The sequence below is a fragment of the Lepus europaeus genome, chromosome 1 (assembly GCF_033115175.1).
Source record: "Lepus europaeus isolate LE1 chromosome 1, mLepTim1.pri, whole genome shotgun sequence".
NCBI classification, from domain to species: Eukaryota; Metazoa; Chordata; class Mammalia; order Lagomorpha; family Leporidae; genus Lepus; species Lepus europaeus.
The window spans coordinates 134,611,223-134,633,600 of NC_084827.1; the positions used below are offsets into that span (position 1 = coordinate 134,611,223).

The window sequence follows — 22,378 nt, forward strand, 5'->3', positions numbered from 1 at the left end:
TTTAGGCTCGCTGGGCTAGGAAGGCTAGGAAGAAGGCCGATAAAATATAGACCCCCGTGTGCCGTCCCTGGCAAATGAATTAACAGACTCTGCATGGTAAGAATACAGAGAGATGAAAGGTGTGAATCTTATAAATCCTGGAGTTCCTGGACAAAATACAAATGCCTTTAACATTTTGAATCATTACTTCTTTGCCTTTCCCCAAATCACAAAAGTGAAGTCAAAACCACTTCTGTTTTACGAAGGAGAAACTTGAAGCTCTCCACGCGACTGAGAGGCCTCCAGGGCCTTGGTGAATGAGATTCGAGCTACAGAGTTTCGGTCTGCCAGTGCCGGACAGCCCAGCGGCTCCTTTTCAGGAACTGCTGAGAAACCACTTCATTTCTCAAGCTTTGACCACCTCGTGCCCCTTTGATCTTACAAAGACCAAAGCAAACAAAAAGAGGAACTTCATGTACTTTGCTTCAAAATGAAGTTATTTTCCACTATCTTAAGGAAAAGGGTGAAAAACAAAAAAACAAAACAAAACAAAAAACACATCCTAACCTTCGCAAGGCTGGGAGCTGTAGTGTTTACCGAAGGCTTTATCTTTGGGAATATCCGGATACAGGTACTTCAGAGGGTTTTCAGGAATGTTTTCAGCCATAATAACCTTGTAGTCTCGAAGGATGTCAGCAAATGGCAGAGCAGACAACCGGCCTTTATTGTAAGGTTCTACAGAGTGGAATCTCACTTCTCCTGAAAAAACAGTAATTGGAGGGATATCCAGGTTTCTGCTGACATTCTCTGTGGCCGTTCTTTCTGCCCACACGGTCTTCAGTCACGGTTACAAAGCAATGCCAGACCTTCTGCAGACGGACAGTACAGATCAAGCACGTGAGAGAGGCTGATTCACAGGCTTTTACAACTCATGGTACCCTGTTCTGGGACAATGCAACAACTAATATTCAAATCCACTGAACGCATGGGAAGCAAGTCAACACACCACACGCATCTGAAAACCGAAAACTCAAGAACACCAAATTCACACGGATAAACGGTAGTGAGCATGTACCATTTTCAGAATGGTCCACCCAGGTGAAAGTTATTCCTCCAAGATGGCTTTCACTGAATCTTAATAAGAAGGTTCCAGGCATTTTATCCTTCAGCAAGAGCCGTTCCTTCTCTTTACTAACAAAGCCCATGATGTACCTAAAAACAGAACAGTGCACAGTTCACGTTGATCATTATTGCAGTATTTGCATTTATTACATTTACAAAGAACAGACCCAATGTTTGCTTTGGGTATAATCAAGTCACTGGTACCTGGACTACTCATCTATAAATATAAATGTTGATACTCTAAGAAGAATGTAAGGGGGCCGGCGCCGTGGCTCACTTGGTTAATCCTCTGCCTGTGGCGCCAGCATCCCATATGGGCACCGGGTTCTAGTCCCAGTTGCTCCTCTTCCAGTCCAGCTCTCTGCTGTGGCCTGGGAGTACAGTAGAGGATGGCCCAAGTCCTTGGGCCCTGCACTTGCATGGGAGATCAAGAGGAAGCACCTGGCTCCTGGCTTCGGATCGGCGCTGGCCGTAGTGGGGTGGGGGTGGGGGGTGAACCAACAGAAGGAGGATCTTTGTCTCTCTCTCTCACTGTCTATCTGCCAAATAATAAATAAATAAATAAAATAAAAAGAAGAATGTAAGAAACGGAAGCTATTTTGTTTCCCAGGGCACTAAAAATGCTTAGATTTAAAAAGCAAAAGGGAAAAAAATAACAAGAGAAAAAAAGACCTAATTGATCAATGTGGAAAACATAGTCTGTAACTCACCCATCAATCCACAGGGGAAGAATGTGCTTCTTAATTAGATCTAGGATTGCCTCAAGCCATGTCCAGAAGGTAAATGATTTGCCAGGTAAGTGTTCCTATCGGAATAAACAAGCACATTAAGACAACCATTATCTTAGTAATGTTGATACAATAATGAAGTTCCATTTTTCAATGAACTGTTTTCTTTCTTTAGTTTCTTCCAGATACATCCTTCTCCAGGAAATCCTTAGCCCCCCAGGTGATAATAGGGAGGCATAGAAAGGAGTATTAGTTTTTTAAAAGTATCTAAAGGATGTTTCCCTTCCCATTTGTACCTTGCAGAACTTTGCCCAGGTGAGGTGACCATCACTGTAGCTGGACTGAACTAAAAAGAGAACAAAAGATGGCACATTTTATTCCAACAATGAGGATTTTCAATTATTTGCTCAATTTAGATCCTGCTCCACCCCTTAAACATTTCTTAAGCATGTGCTATGGGTTCACAGTGTCTGTAGTGCTAGGTGCAGTACAAATGAAAGCTGTCAGCCTTGCTCCCAAGAACGTTGCTGTCTGGGAACGATGCTTTTTGATGGAGGAGCTGGCAATGGCTTCGGCGAGCTCCATGGACAGGTAGGAGATAACCGTTGGCGGGGGAGAAGGGAGGACACTCTAGGAATTAAGAATATGGGACAAGTTGTAGACACAAGCACGACTCGGAGAGGACACAGCAAGAGCAGTTGAGGGCTTGTGAATAAACATTTTAAGGTGAATTTGTGTAAGTCAGGTGCAACCACCTTCCTGATAGTCTTGCCTATTAAGAGAAAAAGAGTGGACTAGAAATCCATGAGCAATTGGTCATCACTGGTTGTTCTGATCCAGAGCAGTTAAAGCATGCAGGAGTTGCTATGTGAAATTTTAAGGAAATTATTAGGATGGTTTGATACAGGCCTGAAAAGATACGCCTGCTATTTATACTACAATTGAAAAAGCTTTATTCACTCATCAACGAGGATTTATTGAATGCCTACTATTGCTGCTTATGTTTTAAATAAGACCCACAAGATATTTATGTTAAGTATATTTTTATGTATCCCAGGGTCCTGATTTATTTTGGTACCTATTCATCATGTAATAGGCGCAAGTGGCAAGCAACCAGTGTCATATATAAGTGTAACTTAAGTCATGTGTGATTCTAGAGCTGCCACTCAAATGCCTCTTTGGCTCTACCATAAAGTAGAAACACATGTAGACCCAATTTGAGCTCTTTTGGTGCTAAAAGTATTTTTCACCTCAGACTTGTCAAAATATAGATATCTTTTTATACTCTTTTAGACAAAGCTTAGACTATAGTTGGCATATGTCTTGCCAATGACTTGACTTTGCCAACTTTAGGAATCTCAATCAAAGTTGAAACTTTCCTGCTATGCCAAATTAAATATTACCTGCATGTTTTAAATTTATATTGAATTCCCTGGACCTGGTAAAGGACTCTGTCATTCTCCAGTTCTTTAATCTCAACTGAGGTATTAATAAGAAAGATCAAGGCACCATGGAGGCTTCATATCTTATTCAGTGGGGTGGCCTAAGAAAACCCAAGGGACTGGAGAGTGGAATGGAAAGAAAGGGGCTTTAGAACTGGGCAGGTCTGGCCCGTGGCTTGGCTCTGCTGTGTACCAGCCATGCAGCCAGGGGTCTGCATTTAGCGTCTGCACTTCAGTATCCTCATCTCTAACATGGGTGGAATGACATCAGCCTGAAGAAATTTTGTGACAACTCAAGGTAATACAGAACTTAACACTGTGCCTGGGGACATAATAGGCACTCAATAAACTCTAATGTTCATTATTAATACTGACACAATCTTGCTTCTGTAAAACGCTTGAGTGACAAAAACTGAGGCAAGTCAGCACGTCTAGCAGCTCTCACCTGTGAGTTTCTCGGCCAGCATATTGAGTTGATCTGAGTTAAGGCCACGGCCAACATAGGATGAAAACTGCCAGCTCATCACTTCCAGGAGTTGACTCAGAGTGGCAGATGGAGGATTATTAAAGAAAACCAAGTTCTGAAATAGAAACATGATGATGATTATATTTGTTAATTACACGGAAAACAGTGTAACTCAGTATGTAGCAGTCCTGATTTAAAGTCTTTAGGCCAGCCTAAGTTGACAATACAGAGTACCCTCTCATCTCCATTTGTTCTTGTTTTCCTAAAATTTTTCTTATTTATTCGAGGCAGAGATAGAGACAGAGAGAGAGGGAGAGAGACAGAGACGGAAACACAGACAGAGATCTCCCATCTATTGGTTCACGCCTCAAATGCCTGTAATGGCAAGGGCTGGGTCAGTCTGAAGTTAGGAGCTGGGAACTCAATCCAGGTCTCCCACATGGATGGCTGAGACCCAACTACTTGAGCCACCACCTACTGTTCACCAGGGTCCTTATTGACAGGAAGCTGGCACTGGGATCCAGAGCTGGAAATCTAACCCAGGTACTCTGATAAAGGATGTGGGTATCTTAGCTGCTAAGCCAAAAACAGGCCCCTGTTATTCTTTTTTGCCATGCAGAGTTAGACAGTGAGAGAAGGAGACAGAGAGAGAGTTATAGACAATGAGAGACAGAGAGAAAGGCCTTCTTTCCGTTGGTTCACCCCCAAAATGGCCGCTACGGCCGGCACACGGCGCTGATATGAAGCCAGGAGCCAGGTGCTTCCTCCTGGTCTCCCATGTGGGTGCAGGGCCCAAGGACTTGGGCCATCCTCCACTGCCTTCCCGGGCCACAGCAGAGAGCTGGACTGGAAGAGGAGCAACCAGGACAGAATCCGGTGCCCCGACCAGGACTAGAACCCCGGGTGCCGGCGCTGCAGACGGAAAATTAGCCTAGTGAGCCATGGCACTGGCAATATTCTTTTTTTTTTTTTTTTTTTTTTGACAAGCAGAGTGGACAGTGAGAGAGAGAGACAGAGAGAAAGGTCTTCCTTTTGCCGTTGGTTCACCCTCCAATGGCCGCTGCGGCCGACGCGCTGCAGCCGGTGCACTGCGCTGATCCGAAGCCAGGAGCCAGGTGCTTATCCTGGTCTCCCATGGGGTGCAGGGCCCAAGCACTTGGGCCATCCTCCACTGCACTCCCTGGCCACAGCAGAGAGCTGGCCTGGAAGAGGGGCAACCGGGACAGGATCAGTGCCCCGACCGGGACTAGAACCCGGTGTGCCGGCGCCGCAAGGCGGAGGATTAGCCTAGTGAGCCGCGGCGCCGGCCGCAATATTCTTTTTAAGATTGATTCTTGGCCAGTGCCGCGGCTCACTAGGCTAATCCTCTGCCTTGCGGCGCCAGCACACTGGGTTCTAGTCCCAGCCAGGGTGCTGGATTCTGTCCCGGTTGTTCCTCTTCCAGTCCAGCTCTCTGCTGTGGCCTGGGAGTGCAGTGGAGGATAGCCCAAGTCCTTGGGCCCTGCACCCGCATGGGAGACCAGGAGAAGCACCTGGCTCCTGGCTTCGGATCAGCGCAGTGCACCGGCTGCAGCGTCTCGGCCGCAGCGGCCATTGGAGGGTGAACCAACGGCAAAAGGAAGACCTTTATCTCTGTCTCTCTCTCTCACTGTCCACTCTGCCTGTCAAAAAAAAAAAAAAAAAAAAAAGATCGATTCTCTTCCTAAAGGGCACCTTGTTCCTTGAGTCTAATATAATGAAGGGCTCCATCTTCCTTTAAAGATCATTTGGCATCTCTTAACTTTTCCTGGACTATCAAAATCAACTCACACAAATGTAACACTAACAAATAATTAGATACTCATTTCTAAAATATTAATATTAAATATTAATCATGTTATATAATGGATTTACCATGGATTGACCCAAGTTATACCTTGACCAGATAGATTGTCCTGAAGTGTAAGAAACTGTTAGGTCCTGGGCTAAAGGAAGTGATTCTATGATATCTGTTGTATATAACTCCACTCTTCTGTTTTGATGTACACTTCAGTAATCTTTTCTTATTTTATTCTAGATAAGAATCTTTCTGCATGGTCAACTACAAACAAGATTGTTTGTGCCAGAAACTGGGTCTGTGGAACAGAAGAATTCACACCAGATTATGAGAAAGCAGGTAGTGTGAAAGCCAAGAAAGGTATTGTAAGAGGAGCTAAGAGCTGAGAGCGTTACCTGGAGGAGGCATTGGTGAGCATGAGCTATGTTGGACAGCCAGAGATTTCGGAACCAGGAGTGAAAGAGGACACAGCATCCAGCAAGAATGGGCAATAGGAAAAGGAATCTAGAGGAAGAATTTCTAGTGAGATAGTTTTTCTTGTACCTGAGAATTGTGTCTGAATACATGATCAACAGAGAATATTCTCAAGGTCTAGGAGCTGAGTTTTCAAGGTAGGGTGGAATTAAGAAGAGAAACCAGAGTTTGTTGTTCAGATTGGCTCTGTAACTAGGCTGTGCTTCCTTTGGAAGCTGCATGTGATCTCTGCCTTCAAGTATTCTCAATCTGGAGCCAAGTCGAGGAAGGTTAGTGTGACTATGATGACTTCCTTATGGAAGGCTGCTGAGAAAAGCTAGATGCGGGGCTGTGCTTTAAGGCTGGAGGACAGAGAAGTGTCCCATCTCTTCTCCTCTCCCTGGGGTTGGAACAAAGGCTGCACATATGAAGCTTCCAAAGGAGAATGGCATTTAATCTCAGGGGCATTGGCCATTCTTGGCCTTAAAGACCAGGCACCTTCTCTATTGACTTCTGCTCTTTTATCTTCAGGCTGAGAGGAAGCCAGGCACAGGGCACTCCACGCAGCCTTCCTCCCTGCAGTTAATCTGTCTCAGATGCCAGGACACCTGAGGATGAGAAGGAGTAGGCTGAGTCTCATTCCAGTTTTTAAAATCTCACTAGAAGCATTGAATTAAAGGGAAGAATATTTAAAGAGAGCTCCTTAAGGCATTGTTCTCATTGCTGAAACCCAAGGGTAAAAGAATCCTTTGTTTTTGAATTAAGAACAAATGTTTACATTTGAGCTATTTCCTCTAGACCTTGGTGGTTTCCAGGACAACGCACTGAGGTTTTGTAAGAGGGGAGCCAGGGGAAGTGCTGACTCAAGTGTTTTGCCGCTCCCTTGCTTTGCTGACTTAGAGGAGCATCTGTTCCCTGCTTGCTTTGTGACTTACGGCCAATTTTTGGTCAGTATCTCAAGTAACCACCAGATGGCATTAAAACCCAGCTTGGGTCTAGGATGGAACAAAAACATATAATCAACTAAAAATGTATGCTGTCAAAGTGTAGTTTGGCAAGATTGATGAATATTCTGGTGACTTATTTGGAAATCAATTCTCTACCTTTGTAAAAGAGACTATGTGGAGAAGGTGGGGCCCGAAGTAGGTAAGATAAGATCAAGTTTTTAAAAAAATTAGTTATTTTTATTCTTTTGAAAGTGAGACAGAGAGAGAAAAAAAAAAATCTTCTAGCTACTGTTCACTCCCCAAATGCCTGCAACAGTAAGGGCTTGGCCAGGCCAAAGCCAGGAGCCAGGCCATCCATCAAGGTCTGCCACGCGGGTGTAGGGGACCAAAGTATTTGAGCCATCTTCTGTTAACACCACCCCCCCAGCCCGCCGCCCCAGGATATGTGTTAGCAGGAAGCTAGATTGGAAGCAGAGAAGCCGAAACTCAAAGCTGGCACTCCAATATGAGATATAGGCATCCCAAGTCAGTCTCAACTTAAGCAGCTGTGCCACATGCTGCCCCCAAATTCTAACAGCAGTCGCATATCACATTCTGAGTTTCCCCCACAGCCTACATGGCCCTAGGCCGTTCTGTGATACAAGTAGCTGGGAGCAGACCAGACCCTCCTTGGGAACAACAAACACCTGTCTGTCACGTTTGCTAGCCAGAACTCTTACAGGTTCCAAGTACATCAGAATAGATTACCTTACAGGCGAACATTCAGCACAGTGGTAAAGATGCCACTGGGGACGCCTGGATTTGAATCCTGGCTCTGCTTCCAACCAGCTTCCTGCTAATGTGCTCCCTGGGAGGCAGCAGGTGATGGCTCAAGTGGTTGGGTCCCTGCTACCCACATGGGAGGCCTGGGTGGAGTTCTGGGTTCCTGGCTTCAGCCCATCCCAGCCCTAGCTGTTTCAGGTAATTGGGTAGTGAACCAGTGGATGGAAACTCTCTCCCTGTCCATCTCTGCCTCTCTCTACCTTTCAAATAAATAAATATTTTTTAAAGAAGACATATGAATTTAAATATGACCCAAACAAGAATCAAAAACTAGAAATAAAAAACTCCAAACAACATCTCAACACATGCACACATACAGATGGTTTTTGCTGATAATGAAACAAATTAAATAGAATTAAAGGAGAAGAGGCAAGGATACTCTACCTGGGAATCGTTAGTTGACACATTGTACCAAATGATGGATGCCCAAGCATTAGGTAGCTGACTGACATTGGAAATCATCACCACAGGTAATGAGCTGGTCTGGTTAAAAAAACAAGTAACAAAGCTGTTAAGATAGTCCCACCTTAAACCGATCCTATGCTTTTCCCTTTCCTCTAAAGGGCCATCTCAAACCAGCCTCACTCTTCCAGTCCAGTGCCCTGATCACAAAAATGACTTGTGAAGGCAGTGAAACTTTCTGGGCCCCTGTGAGTCAGGGTACAGGGAGGACAGAACTGGAACCCTTTCAGAGGGCTCCAGAGGCGGCCTCCACTATCTTCCCGACATCACCATATTTATCCTTTCTTAGTCACATACGACCTCAGATGCAATTAGAGAGTTTATTGATTAAGCAATTATCCTCTTTTTAAGTTAAACAATCTAATTTTAAATTTACCTCTAGAAGGAATCAGTGTATCCAAGTGATGACTCAGAACTCAAATAACATCAGTTCTGGAAATGGGAGTTTTATTGTGAGAACTAGCAAGGTGGGAGGCAGAGCTGCCTGGTCTGTTGTAATAGAATACGACTGAGGACCCTGGGTACTGTAGTTTACTACATAGTGGAATCAACGGGCTCTCACAGGCCAGCCTGGGAAGCGAATCACCTACAGCAGTCTCTTCCCAAGAACAGAAATTGGGAAAAATACCCAGGTAAGGAATGTAACAGCTCACGGAAACAGAGGTTTAGGGAAAAGAGAGTAAGAAGAAATCCACAAAAAAATCTTTATATTTATTAAGCTATAAAAAGCAAATTCTAAAAGAAGCCACTCCCCACAGGATGATATTCAGGGTGTATGGAATTGTGTTTATTCCTTCATAAACTCATTTGTTCATTTACTCAACAAATACTGAACATCTGCTGTACGGGAGGCACGCACTAGGTGCTGGCAAGAGTGACAAACAAGGCATGGTATCCTGCCTTCAGGGCAATCCCGCTTAATTTAATATGAAAAATTTGTTCCTTCTTTTGTTCAAGAGCATCAAAGTAATGTACTGTTAGTGTTCTATCATTTGTCTTTGCTCACTGTGCTAGAGAAACTTTCCTACTGAGACAGTTTTGTGTGCAAGTTGAATTTTTTAAAATATAGCACATATTATATGAGATGGTTCAAGGACACTCATTTCTCTTTAGGTTTTCTACTGATTATTCATGACTCAGGAAATCCCAGAGAATAAACAAAAGAAAAACATAAATTGGGCAACTAATTATTCAACATATATCAAATTCATAACACCAATGAGATTTTATCATTTATAATTAATCAGAATAGCATGTTAACTATTCAGTGAATATTCGACATATTGCTTTTATAAATTAAAACAAAATTTATAGGGAATGTACTTAAAACTAGAAAAGACTGAACTTTCATTACAAATGTTGACCAATTCCTGTAAATGTTATTAGTAAATCTAGAAGATTTTCACTGAAACACTTACCTCCAAATCTATGGTCAGGCCATAGAGGCAAATCTGTGTCTCAAATGTTATGGAATGAAGCTCTTCAGTCACCATGTGACAGCCCTAAGGGAGAAAGAAATTATTGTCTTACACATCCTTATCTAGTACTAAACCTGTTTCTGTAACAATGAACTCTTAAAGCAGATGTTTCCAAATACTTCCAATTATTGAACATTCCCTCCTTAATTGTTTTAACAATTATATACAAAGTTTGAGAAATCATGAAATTATTACATTGTACCCACAAAATGTGCAATTAAAATTTTAGAAGAAAATAGGGTTTTATTAAGAAAATATTTTAAGAAATCATTTCTGTTTTTTGTGTTAAGGACATTGTGATTATACTTAAAACTTTTCATATTCTTGAGAAATTTACTAAAGTATTAATGAGTAAGAAGCTATGTTATCTGGAATTTAAGGACCTTGGGAAAAAAAGTATGCATATAGGAGAAAAACAGGTGATATAAGATAGGAAAAATATTAGTTATTATTGAAGTTAGGTGATGTATAACTGGAGAGTTCATTCAATTTTGTCTCTTGTTTTGTATGAATATGAAAGTGTTCATTAAAAAGTTCTTTTAAATGTTTTTAAAACTATAGATAACAACATTGTATCAATTATATTCAAGAATATTAAAAGGAGTATTCAGAAAATAATAATGTACAATTTAAAATATAATAAGATAAACAGGCAAATCAGTAGAGGGTTTAGGAGTAGGGAAATTTACCCATAGATTATGGAAAAGGCATAGAAATTATAGAAAAGTAATAGAAAAGATAAGAAATAATTAATACATGAACTTTAACAATAAACTAACAGAAGTTCCACAAAGAGAACAAAGTAAAGGAAATAAAGGAAACATCAAAGACACAACCAAATTATAATAGTTATATACTGTTTATGGGAATAGGTACAATCACTTTGGAGGAAAATTTGTCAATATCTAGGAAAATATAAGATGCATGTCAACCATACTTTATCGATTCTTGTCATATACACTTGTATAGGTCAAAGAATTTCTTGTATTCATGTGAAAAAAAAGACACAGAAGAGTGTTTATTGGAGAAGGATTATAGCACAACTGTTCATAACGGCAGAATGTATATAACAATAGGGAAATAACTAAGTATATTTGTATATTTATAGACTAAAAGACTTTGCAGCAATTGAAATTATATAGGGCAATGAATAAACATGGGGATGAGTTTGGAAAATATTTTTAAGAACAAGAAAACTAAGTTGCAATTAGATATGCACATTAAGATGTCATGTATATAAAATTTTAAATTATAATAAGGAATAATACAAAGTTTTAGGAACATACACATTTGTAGCAAATATAAATGCACTTTTGGGAATAATAAAAAACCACAATTCAAGACAACAACGACCTCTGCACTGGGAGGTGGGTGGATACCAAGAGGAAAGGAGTTAAAGTGGGGAAACTGGTTCCTCAACTCTCCTTGAAAATTTGAATTTTTAATTTGGCTGGTGGATATCTATTTTATTATTCTTTATATGTTTTCTTTCTTTCTTTCTTTCTTTTTTTTTTTTTTTTTTTGACAGGTAGAGTTAGGCAGTGAGAGAGACAGAGAGAAAGGTCTTCCTTCCGTTGGTTCACTCCCTAAATGGCCACTACGTTCGGTGTTGCGCCGATCCAAAGGCAGGAGCCAGGTGCCTCTCCTGGTCTCCCATGCAGGTGCAGGACCCAAGCACGTGGGCCATCCTCCACTGCACACCCGGTCCACAGCAGAGAGCTGGACTGGAAGAGGAGCAACTGGGACTAGAGCCTGGTGCCCATATGGGCTGCTGGCGCTGCAGGTGGAGGATTAAGCAAGTGAGCCATGGCGCTGGCCCCATATATGTTTTCAATAGTTTATTAAAAATAACAAGACAGTAACAATTCTCACACTAAATGACAACAGTGTTCAAAATGAAATAGCTGCTGGCGCCACGGCTCACTAGGCTAATCCTCTGCCTGTGGTGCTGGCACACCGGGTTCTAGTCCTGGTCCGGGCGCTAGATTCTGTCCCGGTTGCCCCTCTTCCAGGCCAGCTCTCTGCTGTGGCCCGGGAGTGCAGTGGAGGGTGGCCTAAGTCCTTGGGCCCTGCACCCCATGGGAGACCAGGAGAAGCACCTGGCTCCTGCCTTTGGATCAGCGTGGTGGGCCAGCCGCAGCACGCCGGCCATTGTAGGGTGAACCAACGGCAAAAAGGAAGACCTTTCTCTCTGTCTCTCTCTCTCACTATCCACTCTGCCTGTCAAAACAAACAAAAAATAAATAAAAAAAACAAAACTGAAATAGCACACAGAATGTGCGGCACAAGGAATGCATAGAGCCACACAAAAGCTTACTGCTGTAAAATTTTAGAGAACCCAGGAAAGAAGGAAATTCTAAAAGTTGCAGGAGTGCAGGAATAAAATGTAATTTACAAAGGCTAAGAATAAGAACATAAAATCAGTAAAGATAATAGAATAGTGGTTTTGAGGCCAGCGCTGTGGCGTAGTGGGTAAAGCCACCGCCTGCAGTGTCAGCATCCCATTTGGGCTCCAGTTGGAGTCCTAGCTGCTCCACTTCCGATGCAGTTATCTGCTATGGCCTGGGAAAGCAAAAGATGGCCCAAGTCCTTAGGACCCTGCACCTGTGTGGGAGACCTGGAGGAAGATCCTGGCTTCTGGCTTCTGATATGCAGAGCTCCAACCATTGGGGCCAATTGGGGAGTGGACCAGCGGATGGAAGACCTCTCTCTCTCTCTCTGCCTCTCTTTCTCTCTGTGTGTAATTCTGACTTTCAAATGAATAAATAAAGCTTTAAAAACAAAGAAACATGATCTCTGGCTTCATTCCAGCCTTACTGAATCAGATTCTACATTTTAACTAGGACCCTGGGTGGAATTTGGGAAGCAATTGTTCTCAATGTGGTGGATTCACATGGCATTTAGTCTCCAAGGGATTTGGAAAGTTTGGAGAGGCAAAGATAAAAACAATTTTCAAAATGACCTCTGGGAACATGTGAACAGAGTGGAAATGTTTTTAAAGATTGATTTATTTATTTGAAAGATAGTGTTATAGAGAGGCAGATGCTGAGAGGAGAGAGAGAGAGAGAGAGAGAGAGAGAGAGAGAGAGAATGAATCTTCCATCCACTGATTCACTCCCCCAAATAGCTGCAACTGCCAGGGCTAGGCCAGGCTGAAGCCCAGAACTTTCATCCAAGCTTCTCATGTGAGTGCAGGGGCCCAGGAAGTAGGGCCATCCTCTGTTGCTCTATCTGGTGCATTAGCAGGGAGCTGGATTGTAAGTAGAACAGCCGGGACTCAAACCAGCACCCACATAGGTGCAGGTGGCAGCTTTACCTGCTACACCACAGTGCTGGCCTCAGAAGTGGAATTATTTAAACTAGAAGTCAGGATGCGGTTTGAGTCAGCAGGGTCACCTGGGAAGATAGGGAGCTCTAATATTGAGTATGCATTAACAACAAGTTTGAATCTGTTTGCATTAAAATGTAAATAATAAATATCAGTCTAACATGCTGGTAAGAATAACAGTTACATGAGAAGATGTAATGGAGATGTTAAACTTGGGAGTTGTTATCTAGAAAGAAGTGGAGAATGAAAAACTCTCCTTCCTTGGGCAAGATCACTGGGACATCTTCCATTGTCCACAGGTAGTCAGACTGACCATGGTGGAATCACACCTTCCTGGTTTGTAGAAATATGTGTATAACGAAACTTCCACTTGGACATCCACAGACTGCCTCTGACAGTGTCCCCAGTACATCAACACACCCAACAGCCAGTTTACCTCCTCCGACTCCCCCAGTTATGAAATGCATTATTGTTTCTTTGGTTGGGAATAAGATTAAGTGATCGGCTTGAGTTTAGGCAGCAAGTTGAACAAAACAATAACAAAAAGGATTTTTAAACAAAGAACATCACACTGCCCTATGGAGAGGGAGACAGTGCTTACGCCGAGACAACCAGAGTTCACAACTTCCATTTATGTTCAGCGATGTGTGCCTTTCACCTGCCACTGGGTTGAGTGGCATTCAGGATGAAACAGACCCGTGCAGAACATCTGAGGGGCACAGGCAAGTGCACAGATGGAGACTCAGTACCATATGTCTAAACATTTAACAATTATAAATCAGGCTAATAAACTGTTAAAAGATGGCTTAGCCTACCCCCATTACACATAACTTTCACATAACCTAACTGATCAGGTTTTAGCTGTTCAATGCCCCACTGGAACGCGTTTTTTTTGGTATGAGTAGGGAATAGCCATCCTGTGATATGATCCTCTACATACGGGAACCAAAAGACTCCACTGAGAGATTACTGAAACACAATATATAATAAAAATGTATATAAAATCAACACACAAAAATCAACAGCCTTTGTATACACAAACAATGCCATTGTTGAGAAAGAACTTGTAAGATCAGTCCCATTCACAATAGCTACAAAAAAATTTAATATCTTGGGATAAATATAACCAAGGATGTGAAAGCTCTCTACAATGAAAATTACAGGGGCTGGCGCTTTGGCATAATGGGTGAAGCTGCTGCCTGTGGTGCCAGCACCCAATATAGGCACTGGTTCAAGACCTGGCTGCTCCACTTCCAATCAAGCTCTCTGCTGTGGCCTGGGAAAGCAGTACAGGGTGGCCCAGGAAGACCCGGACCTGTGCTTGATTCAAGAGGCAGATCATTTAAGATCTTTGTAGATAAGGGTACCATGATATTCTTCTTCTTCTTTTTTTTTTTATTTAGTAAATATAAATTTCCAAAGTACAGTTTATGGATTACAATGGCTTCCCCCCCCATAACTTCCTTCCCACTCGCACCCCTCCCATCTCCCTCTCCCATTCCATTCACATCAAGATTAATTTCCAATTATCTTTATATACAGAAGATCGACTTAGTATATATTAAGTAAAGATTGCATCAGTTTGCACCCACACAGAAACACAAAGTGTAAAATACTGTTTCAGTACTAGTTATAGCATCACTTCACATTGGACAACACATTAAGGACAGAGCTCCTACATGAGAAGTAAGTACACAGTGACTCCTGTTGTTGACTTAAGATATTATTCTTCTGTTCTAATATTTGGTCTTTGGTCTTGGTTTTTCACACAGAATTCCTAAATTCCTTGGAATTTTTTGAGAGATAGAAGCATCTTTTATTCTAATAAGATAACTCTTGGATAGCTCCAGGATGGTGGCTGGTTGCCAGGGGAACCAACCATGTGATTAGAGTGTTGGAACTTTGAACCCTACTCCTTGATCTCCAAAGAGAAGGGGTGGACAGACTGAAGACCAAGCTCCCAATAGATATGATTTAATCAATCATATCTATCTAATGAAGTCTCCATAAAAACCTTTAAGGACAAGGTTTGGAGAGCTTCCGGGGTTTCCTGAACACTAGGAGGTGTCTGAAGGGTGGCACGCCCAGCGAGGGCACAGAAGTTCTGCTTCCCTTCCCACTTGCCTTGCACTATACATCTCTTCCATCTGGCTGTTGTTCCCTTGGTAAAATCCTTTATAATATGCCAGTAAATGTAAGTAAAGGGTTTCTCTCAGGTGTGTGAGCTGCTCTAGCAAATTAATTGAAACTGAAGAAGGGATTGTGGGAACACTCGGTTTATTGCTAGTTGGTCAGAAGTGCATGAGCTTGGACTTGCCACTGACATCTGAACTGGGGACATTCTTGTGGGGTTGAGCCCTCAGCCTGTGAAATCTGGCACTCAGAGACAGTGTCAGTATAGACACCCAGCAGGTGTGCCCTGGAGAATTGGTTGTTAGTGGGCAGAAAGCCTCATACGTGTTGGTGACTAATGTACTGAGGGTGACAAGTGGAAGACGCTGAGTTCTTCCCATCTCTTGCAGGCCCCAGCATTCCCCATTTCTAGCACTAGGTTTACATTGCATTATTATAAACAGGATCCTTCATTATGGGTAACTTCCTCAGCTCTCTGAGTTGTGGCACCCGTGTGCTCCCCGTCCACAGGAATCCTGAGTGTGTGAAACCAGGGTTACACTGGCACAGCAGTGTCACTCAGGGCTGTTTATTGACTCCAGGAAAAACTTCACACTTCGTGATTTTTTTAACTGAACTGGAATGTGGATGGTAAGAAGTTTTCTCAGCAATTCAAACTAATTTCTGATGTTTACTTAAATCCTCTGATGCAACTATGAGGCCTATTTGGAGCAAAATCTAGCAAGAAAGTTGACATATGACACAAATATCTAAAAAAAAGCACCAATAAAAGGAAGCATCATCATTTTTTAAAGCTTGCATGGCCATCAGAGTCTTCATTAAAAGTTGATTATCTCTAGTCTGGAAATATGAAATCCAAAATGCTCCAAAATATGAAATTTTCTGGGCATCGACATGATGTTCAAAAAGTTTCAGACGTAGGAGCATTTCTGGTTTCTGAAATTTGGACTAGGGATGTGCAACTTATCGAGTCTATGGAAATATTCCAAAATTGGAAAATATGTGAAAACTGAAGCACTTCCGGTCCCAAGCATTCTGGGTAAGAGATATGTAACTTGTATGTTATTGGTGCAGTTCAAACTAGAATTATTCAGTTTTACATTCCCAGAGTCTATTTCTTAGATACAGGGGAAAATATCATTGATATTTAAATGTCAGTCGTAAGAGCCGTTCTAATCATTTAAGATGATTAAGGATTTAAAACACACATACTTATAAATATTTATGGCACTGAATATTGTAACTGGATTGACTGTTTTATACTTCTAAAGAAAAATATCCACTAAGATAAGAATTAGAAAAACGAGCCAAGCAACTTGATCAGGGCTTCACCTGGGAAAAAATGTATACATACTAATGAAAGGTTTAGATTCTCCATATCCTTTTTTCTCCCTCTGCTCACTGCTTAATAGGACACTCTGGAAACCTAGAATATAGGAACAATTGGTTCTGGCTCTTAACTTGAAAGAAAACCTCTACTAAGAAAAAACACGACCAGGATAACGGAAGATTTTCATCCAAATTTCTTATTTCATAACAAGCCACAATTTATGATAATGTTGCACATGGAAAAATAAGTGGTATAGAAAACAATGAAAATAATCCATTTATTTAGTGAATATCTATTTAGGATCTATTCTGCACCAGTCACTGGGCTAGAAGTAGAGAAACAATGAGAAGAGGGAAATGGTACAGTCACATGAGAGAGAGAGTCCTTAATCACAGAATCAAAAAAATGATTGCAAAATGACAACCGTGCTCAGCATGTAAAATAAAACTATTGTGCGGATGGTGTGGCGTTCTAAAAAGCCTGTTTATAGTGATGTTTGTACACTGATTTCTCCCTTTAAAAAGGTGTTGCAACTCCTACAATGAGTTCAGCAGGAAATCAACTTGCTGTGAAAATTCTTGGGCTAGTTGGAGGGTGAGTAGTGTGTCTGTGTTTGGGAACACTGAACCTTGAAAGAACATCTGTTTGGCTATTTTGTTAAATGAAAATCAAGTCACCCAGGCTTTACTAATAGCTTCTTTGTGCTTCCTGACTTTCCACCACATAAACAGAATTACCTAACCGCTCAGTCAGTGGCTAAAACTGTCATTTATCAGTTAAAGCCTACCGACAAAGAGCAAACCTGAGAGACTGCAGTTTCAGCTTCCCTATTCAAACAGTTTTCCCATTTAAATAATCACTCTCTAGCCTGCTCCCTGCCAGATAAGGCCCTCCAGGGAAAGGTAGCTTCCTGGGAATGTTTACTTTAAAGGGAGAGATTGGTAGCTCCAAAGTCTGGCCACTTGTAGATGACCGCTGGTTTCTTCACTGTGATTCTTCTGAAGGAAGGACAACAGTGGGAGAAGGACTCAGTGACTGCTAATCTTGATTTTGTGGCAGTATGTTTACAGGTTCCTCAAGGGGTATTGGGAAATTTCAAAGCAAGTTCTTCAAAACTCATTTTAAAACCATCTCAAGGGGCCAGTGCCGTGGCTCACTTGGTTAATCCTCCGCCTGCGGCGCTGGCATCCCATATGGGCGCTGGGTGCCAGTCCTGGTTGCTGCTCTTCTAGTCCAGCTCTCTGCTGTGGCCCTGGAAGGCAGTGGAGGATGGCCCAAGTGTTTGGGCCCCTGCACTCGCGTGGGAGACCAGGAAGAAGCACCTGGCTGCTGGTTTCAGATAATCTCAAAGTCAGGATGCTGAAATTCTAAGGCAGTTTGTGAGTGCAATCGTAGGGAAACTATCATTTGTGACTTAATGATGTGTTCTCAATCATTTGGTGACTAACTGACCCAAGCTCTTACAACAACAGCAGAACCGAGCAACTCAAAGTTGTGTGTGTGTGTTGGGGGGAGAGAGGGAGTATGGTGAGGTTCAGGGACCTTGAGGTGACAGCTGGGATTCTAGACATTCCATAAAAGTGTATCCACAAATGATGGTCTGAGGTTTCCAAGACCTAGAACCAGAAGAGGGAGGTGTCCAAAGTCTGTCAAAAAGGGCCATGTCTTCAGCCAAGCACTGAGCATGTGGGCAGAGAAGGATGAGGTACCACCCTCTAAAGCCAGTTTCCCAGAAGTGTAACACCTGCTCTCTACAGAGGGTATGGTAGGGAAGGCTGATCGGTAAGAGCCACTGCAAACGCCTGCACTGGCCATCTCATTTGCTTTCCACAACCACTCTAGAAAGTGTAAGATAACATTAGCCCCATTCTATGGCGAAGGGAATCGGGAATTTGAGCGGTTAAGTGAGCGTAGGCAAAGTCAATCTGCTTATAAGAGGCACGAACGTAACTCAGTGACCCCACTGAGGCACAAGAGAAATGCAAAGGAAGACAGAGCAGGCAAGGGAGTGGCAGCGTGCTTCTAAGGAAGCATGATTTAAAATTCCTTCTGAAGTGTGTGAGGATTCTGGCATGAAGTGGCCTGTGATTTCTGAGCTACAGGCAAAGTGTGGACATTTTGTGAGATAGATGGGGTGGGATAAAAAGGTGAGGGTTGGTCAAAGAGGAGCACCAACCTCCTTGCCCCTCCCCAGGGAAGTGTTGTGGCTCCAGAGGCAGCACAGCAGAGTAGCAGGAGCAGGCACAGGGGATCCAGACTGCCTCAGCTTGGATCTTGTCCCTGCCATCAGCTGCCGGTGAAATCTGGAATAAGCTGAGTGACTGCCCAGTGCCTCAGTTTCCTAAATTGAAATATGTGACTGATACTACCTACTTCATAAGGCTGTCCCAGCAGTTACACAAATCAGCGTTAGGGCCAGGGACACAGTAAATACCACATGAGAATTTGTTAAATAAATTCTTTGCAGGCTGTGAACTCCTGCCACAGATGATCATAGATAAGTAATAGCAAATTTCTGGAAAGGATGTTAAGATATTCTAGCTTCCCGTTCTGACATTTGTTCCTGCAATCACTGGCTGCAGGATTTTACAAATTCAGCTTTGTCGCCAGCTGTTCCACCCTCCGTTGCTGGCTGTCCTCGGTCATCTCAGCTGACCAGCCACCGCCCTGACTTCTGAGTCACCTTCCTGAACAAACTTAAAGACTAAGTCAGTTGCTCTGCAGGGTACTCAAGATTCAAGCCTGGGCTGTGCTTAGGAAGTCATACTACAATTCCATCAACAGGGGGAGCTCAAAGAATGTCTGAAAATAAGATTGGCCCAATATAGCAAAACTGAAAAAAAATAAAAAGGAATAAAATCATTCTGATATGACTGTACGATCTTGTTATTAATTGGAAAATAAGAGGAAATAAATTTAAAGTAGCATAAGCAGACAGTGCTAATGAGACAGTGGTTGGTTCCTCTACAGTAGAAGATGATTTACTTAGATGTCTGTCTCTGGGGAAATCCAAGTGAAGACTTGGATTTTACATTCATAAAGACGACAATGTTCTGATAGAATTGAGCTTTCAAGATTTATTCCCATTCAATTGGTTTTGCTTAAGGGAGACTCAGAATAATTGTGCTTTGTTCAGATTCAGAAGTAATATTCAGGGATGGCAAGCTTTAGGAAATAGCTGGCCAAAATTCCATCGTGAGATAAGTGAAACAGGCTTTTATTTATAATGCACTAAACTAGGAAGTTTAGAAAACCTTTGTGGGTTCTGCATGGTGGGAAGAATCTCTCCCACTGATCTGTTTAATTAGGCCGTCCTTAAACTGAGAACCCTGCTGCAGCGATCCGCTTAGAGCAAAGCCCTGAGCCGTGATTCTACCCTGGGAGGTGGACTTAGCTCATCACTGATGGGGCTGTGGTATCTGGCAAATGATCTTTAAGATACAATTAAGGACATAAAGAATTTGTAGAGGGAAAAATGGTTAGGGCATTAAGCTTTTTGTGATGGCTTTTTGTGGTTTTGTGGATTGTGGTAGAATGGGTGTCACTGGAAGCTGGATTTATAAAATGTTTCCCCCCCAAATACTTCAAATATCTTCCTCATAGGAGCTGTGACTGTAAAAGCCAGGAGACCGATTAAGTTGGCATGTACCAATGCCATCTTTTTCTTTTTTTTTTTTTGACAGGCAGAATGGACAGTGAGAGAGAGACAGAGAGAGAAAGGTCTTCCTTTTGCCGTTGGTTCACCCTCCAATGGCCGCCGCGGCCAGGCACACTGCGGCCGGTGCACCGCGCTGATCCGAAGCCAGGAGCCAGGTGCTTCTCCTGGTCTCCCATGGGGTGCAGGGCCCAAGCACTTGGGCCATCCTCCCCTGCATTCCCGGGCCACAGCAGAAAGCTTGCCTGGAAGAGGGGCAACAGGGACAGAATCTGGCACCTCGACCAGGACTAGAACTGGTGTGCTGGCGCCGCAAGGCGGAGGATTAGCCTATTGAGCCGCGGCGTCGGCCCCCAATGCCATCTTACTAGTCAAAGTGATCAGTTTAGGTTCATAACTGATCATAAAAATAGGACTGAGTGTCAAAGGGAACACATAAATAAGACCAGTGGCTGCTAATAATAATTGATAGAACTAAAAGGAGAGAAAGATCCAACATGGGAAGCAGGATACACAGCAGACTCATAGAATGGCAAATGCCCTAAACAGCACTCTGGCCTCAGAATCAGCCCTTAAGGCATTCAGATTTGGCTAAAAAGCCTATAAGAGTTTCTCAGGCATGGAAAGCCAAGACAGTGTGGCAAAAAATGACCTAAATGAAAGATCTCTGTGACTGAGATCCCAGTGGAAAGAACGGGCCATCAAAGAAGGAGGTACCTTTCTCTGGAGGGTGGAGGGAACTTCCACTTTGATTATGGCTTTGTCTAAATAAGGTTGGAGTTTATGAACTCAAGAGGCTTCCATATTCTTGGCAGCTCATGACAAGAGCCTCGGGTGATTACTGACATCATAAATAAGAGTGGCAATTGTTAAATCAACAACAGGAGTCACTGTGCACTTACTCCCCATGTAGGATCTCTGTCCTTAATGTGTTGTACTATGAGAATTAATGGTAAAACTAGTCATCAAACAGTACTTTATACTTTGTGTGTCTGTGTGGGTGCAATCTGTTGAAATCTTTACTTAGTATATATTAACTTGACCTTCTGTATATAAAGATAATTAAAAATGAATCTTAATGAAGGATAGGATGGGAGAGGGAGTAGGAGATGGGATGGTTTGTGGGTGGGAGGGTGGTTATGGGAGGAAAAACCGCTACAATCCAAAAATTATACTTTCAAAATTTATATTTATTAAATAAAAATTCTCTAAAAAAAAGCCCAGGAGACTGAATCGGTATGAAACACTCCAGAAATAAGCCTCATACACTATATGTAGGAGGTCACATATACATGCAACAGCTCTGAGCAGAATGTGTAGGGTTGTTGCTAGCCCGAGGATACAAAACCACAGTGTCTTCATAAGAACATTTTCAGCCGGTGCAAGGAATCAAATTCAGATTCTCTAATTCCAAACACACAGATCATAAACACAGGCATATGCCTTGGTTTCTAGGGTGACTCAACATATGATCTCCAAGGTCACTGTCAACTCAGGACTGGACCACTCCATCACACACTGACTCTAATGTGAGTACATGGACTGCATCAGTTTATCCATTTATTGCATTCATCAGGTGACAGGCGAATCTTAGAGACAAGGTAACTGATACTACAAAGGAATAGCTTTTTTTCACCTATGATTTTCACATAATGTGTCGGTGGAAAATGAGTGATTTCAAGATATTTTATAATAATAGAGGACTGATTAAAAAATTACAGGATACCTATAAAATGCAGTTTAATGTGGTCAACTTAAATCATGTTCTTCCAGAGTATTTAAATTTATGGAGAGTTTTACAGACATGCATCACTTTAAAAAAAAGTAGTTTACGAAATAATGTGTCATATTTTTAAAAGTAACATGTACATACACAAAGAGAGGAATAATGTATACCAGACAGCTGATAGTTGTTTTCTTTGGGAAGTGTTATTGCTTGTTATGCTTCAACCTTTCAATTTCTTCCATATTGTCTGTAGTTACTAAATTCTGTTTCTAATCAGAGAAGCATTGTTGATTTTTACATAAAATCAAGCAGTTTAAGAGCTTTGTAAAAGTAAAATAAGATATTTTCTAGAAAAATTTTCTAAGAGAAAATATTTCCTACCTCATTTCCTTTACTTCCAGCACTGGACTTCATTTCCTTTGGTTGCTTTGAAAAAGAAAACAACAGGGTTTAGACAGAGAAGTGTCAGTTACTTTATCAAATTGGGCACA

The 22,378-nt window shown here is 42.2% G+C and overlaps 1 protein-coding gene across 2 annotated transcripts in view; it reads right to left on the reverse strand.

Moving 5' to 3' along the window:
- STAT4 (signal transducer and activator of transcription 4) overlaps positions 1 to 22,378 on the reverse strand; it is a 146,878-nt gene that overhangs the window by 3,696 nt on the left and 120,804 nt on the right. For both annotated transcript variants that reach the window (XM_062189370.1, XM_062189375.1), the window contains exons 14-21: positions 22,269 to 22,313; positions 9,656 to 9,739; positions 8,160 to 8,258; positions 3,717 to 3,852; positions 2,126 to 2,175; positions 1,812 to 1,906; positions 1,055 to 1,191; positions 547 to 738 (exon numbers count right to left, since the gene is read on the reverse strand). In XM_062189370.1, the coding sequence (XP_062045354.1) occupies positions 547 to 738; positions 1,055 to 1,191; positions 1,812 to 1,906; positions 2,126 to 2,175; positions 3,717 to 3,852; positions 8,160 to 8,258; positions 9,656 to 9,739; positions 22,269 to 22,313 (838 nt within the window). The remainder of the gene's footprint in view (positions 1 to 546; positions 739 to 1,054; positions 1,192 to 1,811; positions 1,907 to 2,125; positions 2,176 to 3,716; positions 3,853 to 8,159; positions 8,259 to 9,655; positions 9,740 to 22,268; positions 22,314 to 22,378) is intronic.